General features: G+C 56.1%; 1 protein-coding gene across 1 annotated transcript; it reads right to left on the reverse strand.

Annotated features, from left to right (window-relative positions):
• Nucleotides 1-9,388: 9,388 nt before the first annotated feature.
• On the reverse strand, nt 9,389-11,477 carry LOC119316989 (beta-1,2-xylosyltransferase XYXT1-like). The gene has a single exon (XM_037591378.1). It carries the CDS (start codon nt 11,219-11,221, stop codon nt 9,641-9,643), a length of 1,581 nt encoding a protein of 526 aa, XP_037447275.1. The 5' UTR covers nt 11,222-11,477; the 3' UTR covers nt 9,389-9,640.
• Nucleotides 11,478-11,693: the final 216 nt, after the last annotated feature.

Consider the following 11,693-nt stretch of genomic DNA (forward strand, 5'->3'; position numbering starts at 1 on the left):
TGGCGTGTGTGGGCACGTGCGAGGGCCGAGCAGGCGATGGTGCGTCGGAGGGAGCTTCTAGAGCGCTGTCAGGGCTGGAGTCCACGGCAGGCTCAGAATCCGGCGACGCAGGGGTCGTGGGAGGAGCAGTAGCGACCGGAGAGCTGGGTGTTTGGTGTTTCATGGAGGCGGGTGGACAGCTGGGCGGGTGTGCGACCGTGACAGTGGTTGGGGGGAGTTTGTGGGTGGGATCACTGTGAGCGAGGCCGACGAGGAATGAGTGGTACGGGTACCTGATCAGTTTCCTCATCAGTGGGTGTAGGTTCAGTGGTAGCGTGGGAGAAGGGGAATTGGGTCTCGTCGAAGACGACATGGCGCGAGACAAGAATGCGGTTGTTTGTGCGATCGAGGCAGCGGTATCCCTTGTGCTCGGAGGAGGAGCCGAGGAGGACACAAGCTGCAGAGCACGGGGCAAGTTTGTGCGGGGTAGTGGCTGTGATGTTGGGGTAGCAGAGGCAGCCAAACACGCACAGTGACGTGTAGTCAGGGTGAGTGCTGTGGAGGAGGAAGAAGGGGGTGTGGTCATGGCGAGCACGACAGGAACGACGGTTGAGGAGGAATGTGGCCGTGTTAAGAGCTTCGGCCCAGTACGGAAACGGCATGGATGCGTGTGTGAGAAGCGAGCGAACGGTGTCGTTCAGGGTGCGAAGCACTCGCTCAGCTCGCCCGTTTTGTGGCGACGTGTATGGGCAAGACAAACGGAGAGAGATGCCCTCGTCGGAGAGGAAGGCGCGGGCGACATGGTTGTCGAACTCTCGTCCGTTCTGCACTGGAGAGCGAGCAGGTTCAGGTTGAACTGTCGGCGAGTGAAACGGGCAAACGAGCGTATAAGTGGAGAAACTTCGGATTTGCGATGAAGGGGATACGTCCACACAAAATGACTATAATCATCGAGAAGAACAAGGTAGTACTGCTTGCCTGATACACTAGGCACGGGCGAGGTCCAAACATCACAGTGCACTAACTGAAAGGCAAAATACGACACATGTTCTGAAGAAGAAAAAGGGAGCCTAACGCTCTTGCCTAACTGACATGCATGGCAAATTGGCGACGGTGAGCTGGGGAGGTGGATGGAGCAGGCACGCAGCGTGCGGTGAAGGACGTCGTGGCCTGGGTGACCCAGTCGCTGATGCCACAGGTCCGGCGAGGTGACAGTGGCGGCGAGAGCGAGGTGGCGATCGGGCTGCGTGATTGGGTAGATTTCATCGTCAGATTTACACCGGAGGATCACCCGCTTCGTCCTTCGATCCTTAACAAAGAAACCCACATCATCAAATTCAACATTAACGGGATTATCACGAGCTAGTTTCTTGACAGAGACAAGGTTTTTGATGAGGTTGGGAGAGACTAGAACATGGCGCAATGTAAGAGGATCAGCTGATGTGGGAATGTGAGCTGTGCCAGAGTGCGTAACCGCGAATGATGATCCATCGCCAACAACTATACGAGAGGAATGACAAGGGTTGTAGGAGGTGAGCAAACTTGACGATGAGGCCATGTGCGAGGATGCTCCTGTGTCCAGGTACCAGTCCTCGCTGGGCTGCGGTGGCTGTGTCTGCTGGACGTGCATGTTGTTGAGGGTGTGCACCAGCGCGGACTGGTCCCAGCCAGCCGGGGCGAAGGACGCAGATGCCCCCGCCGGAGGCGCGTTGTAGAGAGGGTGGGGTAGGACGACGTCGGGGGTCTAGTGTGCGGGGAGCGCACCGTACGGAGCCGGTGGCGGGGCGGAGTAGTGCGAGGCCACACCAGCGAACGGGGCGTGTCCACCAAGGCGAGGCCCGAGCACACCCGCGCCAGGGGCATGTGGACGCCACGGCACCGGCCAGGCATGCACCATGCTCGTCCAGGGAGCGTGTGCAGATGGGGACGGCACAGGTTGACGCGGGGCTGGCACACTATTGCTGCTGCTGCCGACCTCCATCGGCGCCTTTGCCCTTCCCTTTGTTGCGGCCACCACCGCCACCACGACGGTTGGGTCCGCAGCCACCCTTGCGGCGCCCCCGCCAGAGTTGGTACTGGCGGGAGCACGGGCGGCATGGAGGGGGATGTCGCTGGACGGCTCCGCGGACTGGCGGCTCTCCTCGAGGAGGAGGAAAGCGCGACAGTAGAGGAAGGAGGGGAAGGGTGTTTGCATCGTCAGGATGGGCACGGCGTAGCGCACGCGCGGGTGAAGGCCGCGGAACATGTTGAGGACCTGCTCGCGGTCACCAACGGGTTCACCAAGGTCGGCGAGGTGATCGGCGCAGTCCTTCAGACGCGCAAAGTAGGAGAGGACCGAGCCAGATCCTTGCTCGATGCAGCGGAAGTCGGTGGCGAGGAAAACCGCCTGATGCTCCCTGTTCTCCAGGAAGATGGAGGTGATCGCCGCCCAGAGTTCCGCAGGCGTGGCGCCGCGGCAGTGCACAAGCCCAAAAATCTCCGGGCTGATGCGGTTGTAGAGCCAGGAGACAATGTGGGCGTCGTCCTGCAGCCAGAAGGGATCAGCGGGTCGCGGCGCCCCATTGATGTGGGCGACGACGCCGCTCTTCTGGAAAGTGACCTCAAACAGGGTGCGCCACTGGGAGAAGTTGGGTGGCTGCAGGGAAAGGACGACGGGGACATGCTGGTTGATGTAGATGGCAGCTAGGTGGGAGGGCGGTGGCGCAAGGTGCAAGTTGGAGGCACCGGCGCCGGGGATGATGGTGCCGGTGCGCGAAGCCACTGCAAGGGCCGAGGGGGTGAGGAGAGCATCACGACTCGGTGTGGCAGCGGCGGCGGCGGCAAAGGCGCAGTGGAGACCACGGTTGGGAGGAGGTGTGGGTGGAGGAGGACGCGGTGGCGATGGAGCAACCATGGCGCCGGTGATGGGGCACCGAAAGGCAGTTAGCGACGCTGGTGACACCGGGCGTCTGATACCATGTAGACAGGGGGAGGAATGAGAGAATGCACCCTTGGGTGCTCTCGAGTGTATTACTCAGGCTAATATAGCCGGGTTAAGGGGGGGCGCCGAGCACAGTTACATGAGGCGCGAGGAGCGCGAGGTGGAGCTACAACGTGGGCATGCACGAGTACGTGCATGAGTGCTAGACTAGAGAAGTTACAGTCAACAGCTCTCTCCAGCCCTCCTTCACCACCTTGCATTTGATGAATAGGTGAGCCCCATCTTCGTCCGCCTGACCACAGAAGAAGCAGCGAGTGCTTTCCACATGCAGTCCACGTTTCTGCATGTTTGTCAAGAGTGCTAGGGATTCGTGCTTGACTCCCCACGCAAACATTTCCACATTCCGCAGGTACGGTAACTTCCAGATTCTCTTCCATGTGTTGTCCTGGCACGTGTTGAGGTTCCCAGCTACATGAGTGCTCATCCCCTGCCCTCTGTTCTTCTTCTCCTTTGATAATTCGACGTGTAAATTATATGCACTTTTAACTGAGTGAACTCCTTTGCTATCTAATTGCCAGGCGATAAAGTCCTGTACACCATCCCTCAACGGTATCTGGAGTATAAGACGTGCATCCTCAGAATGTGTTTCGTACAAGTTGCACATCCCATTGGCCTGTTGCTGGATCGATCAGATCACTAACCCTATCTAGCAGGTTGTTTCCCCTTGGCGTGATGACAGTGCGAGACCAAGGTCTCGGTATCCAGGGGTCAGACCAGATGTTCACATCAGCTTCGTCACCTATGCGCCAAAGGTACCCTTCACGGACCAGCTCTAATCCGTGCAGTAAGCTTCTCCAAGAATATGAAATTCCTTCCCTGGCCTCAGCAGCTAAAACATGGTAGTTGGGGAAGTAGCGAGCTTTGAGAATACGCCCACATAAAGTGTCTGATTGCTGAACAAGTCTCCATGCCTGCCTAGACAACATTGCAATATTGAAGTTGTACATATCCCGGAAGCCAAGGCCCCCTTTTGCTTTCGGCATGGTGAGCTTCTCCCATCCAATCCAGTTGACCGTATTTTTCTTATCTTGTTGGCTCCACCAGTAGTTTCCGATCATGGAACTCATCTCATGGCAAAAACCCTTCGTGAGGTCAAAGCAGGACATGGCGAACGTAGGGATAGCTTGTGCTACAATGGTCACAAGTGTTTCCTTCCCTGTTTTTGCGATGAGTTTCTCCTTCCATCCATACATCTTACCAGCAATAGCCAATTTCACGTATGCAAAAGCCTTTCGTCTGGATCGTCCGACATGCACTGGGAGTCCCAAATACTTCTCATTCCAGGATTCGCTATGTATTCTTAACGCATTCTTCACTGCGTTCCGCTCGGCCACTGGTGTATAAGGGCTAAATATCACTGCTAATTTATCCACATTGATGCATTGTCCTGAGCACGCCTCATAAATGTCCAGCACCTCTCTCAGGCTAGTGGCTTCCTCCACACTTGACTGCATGAGTAAAACGGAATCATCCGCGAAGAGCAAATGGGATACTGCGGGTGTTGTTCGGCATATTTTTACCCCACTTATCCTTTTTTCTTGCTCTGCAGCATGGAGCAAAGCCGACAGGCCTTCGGCGCACATGACAAACAGATACGGCGACACCGGGTCACCCTGCCGTAGGCCTCTGGACGGGCTGAACAGTTCTGTTAGCTCTCCATTAACTTTGATCTGATAGCGCACGGAGGTAACACACTTCATTATTAAGTCAACCAACGCACGGTTGAACCCTAGCTTCACAAGCATCTCCCGCAGGAAATTCCACTCGACTCAATCGTAAGCGTTGCTCATATCCGCCTTGACCGCTGCATAGCTTTCTCTCCACCTCTTTTTGTTCATAAGAAAGTGGGATAGCTCATAGGCAACCAGCACATTGTCGGTGATTAACCGACCCGGGACAAAAGCACTTTGATTCTCGGATATTATGTCAGGCATAATGAGCTTGAGGCGGTTGGCAATTACTTTTGACACCAGTTTGTACAGCACATTACAGAGAGAGATCAGTCGCAGATCCTTGATCCTCCTTGGGTTCTTTGTTTTCAGAATCAGCACCACAACGGTGTCGTTCCAACCTTCTGGGATATCACCTCCGTTTAGGACAGCTAGCACCTCCTCCACGATGCGATCACCCATAAAGTGCCAATGCTTCTTGTACACAATAGACGGCATTCCGTTCGGCCCTGGCGCCTTGAGATCTCCGATATGATCAAGGGCTGCTTTAACTTCTTCTCTGGTAAACTCCAAGTCAAGCATGGCCTGCATGTCGCTGGTAATACGCGGTGTCACACGACTAATGATTTCATGCATGCGATCTCCCGAGAACTGTGTTGTGATGAGACCCTGAAAAAAAGAGCGCACATAGTTAGTCAGTCCCTCCCCCTCCTTCATCACTTCACCATTCTCCTTCACCAACTCCTTCACTCGACGTGGCTAAACTAAACCTACATAAAACCCTCACCGCAGCGTGAACAACACACTCTTGTGACAACACGACGCGACTAATACACACATGGGCGGATGGGCTTACCCTTGACTAAGCCCAAACAGGAAAAAATAACAAGTCCCTGGCGACGTGATTAACTCAACAGTCCTATCAGGGTCGGAGTGGCATATTTTTGCCCCCCCTCCCTCCTCTTTGGGTACGGCGTTCTCTCCAGTGCCGATTAGGTCGAAGAACAAGATCAGACTTAGTGCGATGGTAGGGGTGCTCTTTGGAGTTGTTGCAGTGACATCAAAGTCGTCAGGTCATTTTTTTTTCGAAACGGAGGCAAAGATTGCCTCATCTATTAAATAAGCAGAAGAGAATTGCCCAGTTAATTACGGAAAACCGGGCAAAAACCGGAACAACAAGGGCCAAGCCCATTCCCATAGACTGAAACACACAGGGCAAAGCCCACCCTTATCGACAACATGCCGACCTGCGGCCAGACAACGCAACTCCGACTCTGACGGAGAACTCAGAAGAACGAACACGGCTGGCGCCACGGAAGATCGCCAAAAGGGCCACCTGCAGCCCCTCATCGTACACCACAGGGCCCCGCCGCCGCTGCTTCGACTCCACAGCAACAAACAAACCGAGGCAATACCGTGGACACGCCGGAGAAGAGCCGACTATCGCAACCATTGCCGCGTCGCCGACATCGCTCCCACCATCATCGTTGCCACAGAAGTCTGGCCGCCACAGTGATTCTCTCGGGGCCGCCGCCCCGACATCCACCGCTCCCTCGCGCCCAGCGCAATCAACCGGCACCGCCTTCCGGGGCCGCCGCCCCGACATACCACCACTCCCCTCGAGCAGCAACGCCGCGCAACCCGGCTGCCCGCAGCCCACGCTGCTCAGGGCAACAACTCGCAGACCACGAACGTCGCACCACATCCGGGGCCGCCGCCCCGACGTAAAGTCAGACCGCCCCCTCTAGGGCGCATCGACCAGGTCGACGACCTCGCTACCCACGCAGCACCAAGCCGCCACCAAAACAATGCACAACCGCGACTCTACCCCGTAGAGGCACCGTTGCATCGCTATCCGAGGCCGCCGCCTCGGCGTACATCCACCATCCAGAGCCGCCGCCCCGGCCTCCATCACCCCGACGGCGACGCAGCTCTGCACCACTGCCATGAGACCACCACTCCACAAAGGTCATTGCATCCAAGGCGGTGCCTCCAAGAAGGTAACGACATAATTGCCGCCGCCGCCCGCTCCAATGGAGCTTGGGTTTTCACCCGGAAACACCAGACAGTTGCGGCAGTAGATGGACGTAGCTCCGCGATGTGCCTTCAGGAAGGAATGCAATGCTCAAGAACATCGCCAACATCGGCACCGACCGGAGAAGGTGCAAGACTTTCGCCCGGAGAATCTACTCCACTGCCGAGCCTCACGAGGAAGCCAATGACATAGGAACACAGCAAGCTGCGTACAGTGCATTGTTGCCAACCACCAGCCCTCAACACGCCGCAGCAAAACGCCTTGCCAGATTTGCGCACCCCCGACCACCTCCAGCCCAAACTGCTGCTCCATTGCACACACGGCCAGAGCAGTAGAAGAGTACACCACTCCGGTGTCTAGAGACCGATCTCCACGACCATCATCACAGCGCCGTTGCGTCGCCACCCAAAAACTGCGGCTCACCGCCACCGTCGCAGCTCACCAACAGAAGAAACCTCCACCGTCGCGGCGCCGCCGCGCCGCCATCCAAAAGCTGCGGCTCGCCGCCATCACCGCAGCTCCCCCGGCCGAGGGAGGGGACCCCAGGCACCCAGCGCGCCAAACAGCCACAGCCCGCCGGAGCGTCGCCGTCGCAGCACGCCGGAGCGCCTCCACCGACAGATCTGGGCGCCGAGCGCCAGATCGACGACGGCCGGCCTCAGCGCCGCCCCGCACGCCATCCAGCTGGGGAAGGGGGGAGCAACACTGCCACCATGCCCGGGGCCGCCGCCCTGGCTTGCTCGCGCCGACGAGACGCGGCCGCCGCCAAATGCATGCCTCCGACCGGGGCGGAAGCCACGCGGCGCGCGACGAGGGCCCCCCGCCGCTGCCGTCCGCCTAGCGGGCTTTGCCCGTCAGCATCCTCCGACGGCGCCTAGTGGGCAAAAGCTAGTCCAACACCTAGTCCAACACCTAGCCCCCCGTCAGCATCTCTCCAAAACCTACAATCTCCTTACGTGATCTTTCTATAAACTAATTTGTCCATCCCCTGAATTCAACTAGGTGGGCCTCCTTTGCTAATTTCTTCCAACAAAAAAATGCCACCTGCAATGTTACGTTAATCACACATTATTCCTTACGTAGGTGTAGCATTGCTCATTTGAGAGTGACGGCAAGAGAGGAGTAGGGGAACAGGAAAGGATCAAACGAAGAGGGCGAGGAAAACGAAAGGCCGCGGCTGGATGGAAGCAACGGAAAGACCACCGCGCGCATCCAACCACCACGGAGGTTGAGGGGTCGAAACAAATCAGACTATTTCCGTTCGTCGACACTGCTGGCTTTCCTAGGATCCATGCCACACCTACCAATCCCCAGATCAACGAACCCAAAGGATCCTCACATTTGTTTAGACGTCTCTAACAACCATAACCAGGGGGTTAGCGTGTGGGCCATGGCAGACTTATGTTATGTCCAGGAGAAAGAGAAACGATTAGCACGGGTAGCCATCGCAACGTTTTGCCAAACGTAGACATGCCTATATATTCTTCAAAAGAAACGTAGTTGTTGCTAGAGTACGCAACCCCTGATCGTGATGCTTCGGTCACGTTTTTATTCAATTGTGCTTTCGTCACTCTTTTTATTTTAAACTATTTCTTTTATATTATATTTAAAGCATCTAATGGTTTATATTTGTTGTGATACCATTTTAATTTTATTTGTGCAGTTGTACTCCAATGATGGGCACATATATGAAAATATACAGTCACCTGCACCATTGATATTCGTGGAGGAATGTGATATTTGTCAATAATTATTCTATATTGAACAAAAATTTGATACCTGGCCCAGTTTTTTTCCCCTTCAGTATCTCCTCGTTAGGACCTCTTTCTATCAAAGGAATTTCAACAGAATTTTGCATGATTCGGAACCACATATTTTTTTACATTAGAGTTGCTTTGCTTTAAAGGAATATATCCTCCAAAATATCCACACATTGCTTTTCTGCAACACATTTCTGTTGGTTTCCTGGGAAGAGGTTATAGTACTTGCGAAAATAAGTCTATGACAGCTATGTCATCCAATCAATCTCTACGCAAAATTGACATGTTTCCTACTAACTTCATTCGGGTTTCTTAGACCCCCACTTATTTCGAGCTAAAGTTTGACTATATATTTAACTAATAAATGTAAATTGTATGTCACAGAAATTAAACCATTGGAAACATATTTCAATTACAAATGAAACAATATAATTTTTGTGGTGTATACTTTAAATTTTGTTAGTAAAAGGAACTTTGTCTCAAAAAACAAGGGGGCCAAATAAGCCCAGACGGAGAGAGTATGTTCCTATTGTTAATTTCTTTATTGTTTGTACCTTAGAATCCTAATGTGTTGGCCTCATATTCATGTGTTTTACCTATTCCTCATAATGTTTTGAAAAACGCAACTACGATGCAACACTACCAGGCCTTTTTTATGTCGTCGGCTGACTGTATGCAGCACTAACCAACACCAGCACCACCGTAAAGTCAAATCCAGTAACCAGGGGCGGATAAGTTAGAAGTGCCATGGGTGCTATGGCACCCACTCTAAAAACGGAAAGTATCTGATAGTGGCGTTTTGGTGCTCGGGCTCAGATGAACCCGGGCATGAACTGTAAAATTGTAAAAAATTCAAAACATTTAAAAAAAATTAAAAAAATTGTGTTGCAAGATGCTCAGGTGCGTAATACTCATGCAAAATTTCATGAAGTTTGGACATTCGAGTAGCTTGTGGAATTCCAAATTTACAAACTTATTTTGGTTTAAAGAAGCGTTTACTTAGACTCTCATTTCCATTTATTATGTACATCGTCTGTTCGGCCCTCACATGTGAGAAAGAATCTTGCACATGCTAACTAGTGTCATCACCAATCTCACTCGCCTCCTAAACAACAAAAATATTTTTTTCTATACAGTATCATGCATCATTGCATCTTCTCTCTGGAAGAAAAAAAAAGAACAAAGAAAAACGTATGGAGTATGGACACCGCCCATGCTACAACGGTTGGCTCTGCTGGCGCCGCCGCTGCGCCGCCCAGTGGCCGTATGCCTCGCGCAGCCGTCGCCGGAACCGCGCCATGTCCAGCCGCACGTTCTGCCCGTCGAGGTACACCTTCTTGGTGACCTGCCATCCCTTGGCGTTAACGGCGACGGGGTCGGTGAGCACGGGGTCGTCCCTGGCGTAGCGCCGGAACAGCGAGCTCTCCGACGGCAGGATCTTGTAGGGGACGTAGCGCAGGCCGAGCCGCCGCGCCGGCTCGCCGTAGTAGTTCTCGGCGGCCCAGTCGGTTCCCAGCGGCACCACCTGGATGAAGACCGACCCCGGGCGCATGAAGAGGAAGTGCGTCATGGCGGCACCGTGCACGCCCACCATCACGTCCGAGCCGTTCAGGACGCGGTACATCTGCGCGAGCTCCGTGTCCGGGCGCGGCCGGAGCACCGTCACCCGGAACCCGGCCCTCCCCGCCGCGCGCGCCAGCTCCGGCTCGTTCTCGATCGCGCGCGACCCGTTGCGCGACACGATCACCAGCCGCGGCTTGTCGTCGTCCGCGAGCGCCTCCGTGACGTGTTTCTTTGCTAGTGCCGCCGCCGCCGGCGCCGCTTGTGGCGCGGCGTTCTCCTCCTCGATGATGGCGTTGATGCGGCCGCGGTGCGCGTCGTCGAGCATGTGCCGGAAGTCCCGGATGCCCTGGTTTCCCGGCATCCGTGACGCGTCGATGGCGAGCTCGTCGTGGATGCGCAGGCCGACGACGGCCTCCGGGAAGCAGTGCGTGCGGGTGTCGTTGGAGAAGTCGACGGGCGGGAAGTCGGAGAGCTGCTCGACGATGTGGCCGTACTTGGTCATCCACCAGTCGTGGTACTCGAGCATCACGAACACCACCTTCCTGTTGTACCGCCGGGCGGTGATGTAGAGCGGGATGATGCCGTCGTTGAACTCGTGGTACACGTTGCCGGTGTAGCCGCCGGTGGAGAAGACGACGGCGGGGACGTCGTGCCGGACATCGCAGCGCGCCGGGCCGGCACCGGCAGCAGCAGAGCCCTCAGCCTCAGGCACGGCGCGGAGGCGCAGCTCGTCGATGGTGCTCATGACGCTGGACTCCCACTTGCGGGTGTATGGCCGGATGCGCTCGTCGGCCGGGGCGGCGGCGGCGAGCAGGAAGAGGGTGTTGGAGGCGGCGTGGGTGCGGATGTCCCCGCGCATGACGCAGAGGTCGGCGCGTGGGGAGCTCCGGTCGCAGCAGACGGTGCCGTTGGGCACCCCCGCGCAGGGCGCTGGCGGCGTGGGCGCCATCTCCTGGTCGCACCGGCGCGGGGTGCGGCCCAGCTGCAGGAGGTCGTCCATGGCGGCGGAGAAGGGGCTGTTGGGGAGGAGCAGCAGGAGCAAGGAGACGAAGGCGAAGCCGGCGAGCATGAGGAGGAGCGCGTCGTGGCCGTGCTTCCGGTGGTGGCACGCGTAGTCCGCCAGCCGGCCCCGGAGCTCCTTCAACGTCTTGCCGTCCCCCTCCTCCTCCGCCTGCTGCTTCTCCTCGTCGTGGTGGTGGTGCGGCAGGAGGGTCGCCCGGTGGTGGTGCACCATGGCCGTCCGGTCAGAGCTCGGCACGTACGTACGCAGAGACGTGTGTGCGGTGGGTGTGCGGCGACGGCTGGAGCGGGATGCGTTGCGTGGTGGTGTTGCGTTGTGGTTGGCTGGACGATGGTGTCTTTTAAGCGCCGGTAGCCAAGTAAAACCGCGTTCCGGCCGGTGAGTTGTCGCTGGTGGATTCGGGAGGAAGGGAGATGGGAGCTTGGTGAGGAAGCGCCGCTGACCGACCGACCGACCTGACTGGCGACGCGATCCATCCGGCCTGGGCTGGGTGTTGGTGGACGGACGGAGGAAGCTTCGTGGCGTGGTTGTGGTTGGCGAGGCAGTCCGCGTCCGCATGCCTGCCTGCCTGCCGTTGGATGCACGAAACTGTTTGCTTGCTGATTTCTTTTTGGCCTTTTCCGGTCGCCGTCAGGGGTTTTGCATGGCAACGAACGCGTGGCTGTATTAGCTGTGCACAGGTAAT

The sequence above is a fragment of the Triticum dicoccoides genome, chromosome 1B (genome assembly GCF_002162155.2).
Source record: "Triticum dicoccoides isolate Atlit2015 ecotype Zavitan chromosome 1B, WEW_v2.0, whole genome shotgun sequence".
In the NCBI taxonomy this organism is placed as follows: domain Eukaryota; kingdom Viridiplantae; phylum Streptophyta; class Magnoliopsida; order Poales; family Poaceae; genus Triticum; species Triticum dicoccoides.

Excerpts from the sequence above, each read along its gene's own strand:
- LOC119316989 (XM_037591378.1), bottom strand. The coding sequence starts at position 11,221 with ATGGTGCACCACCACCGGGCGACCCTCCTGCCGCACCACCACCACGAC.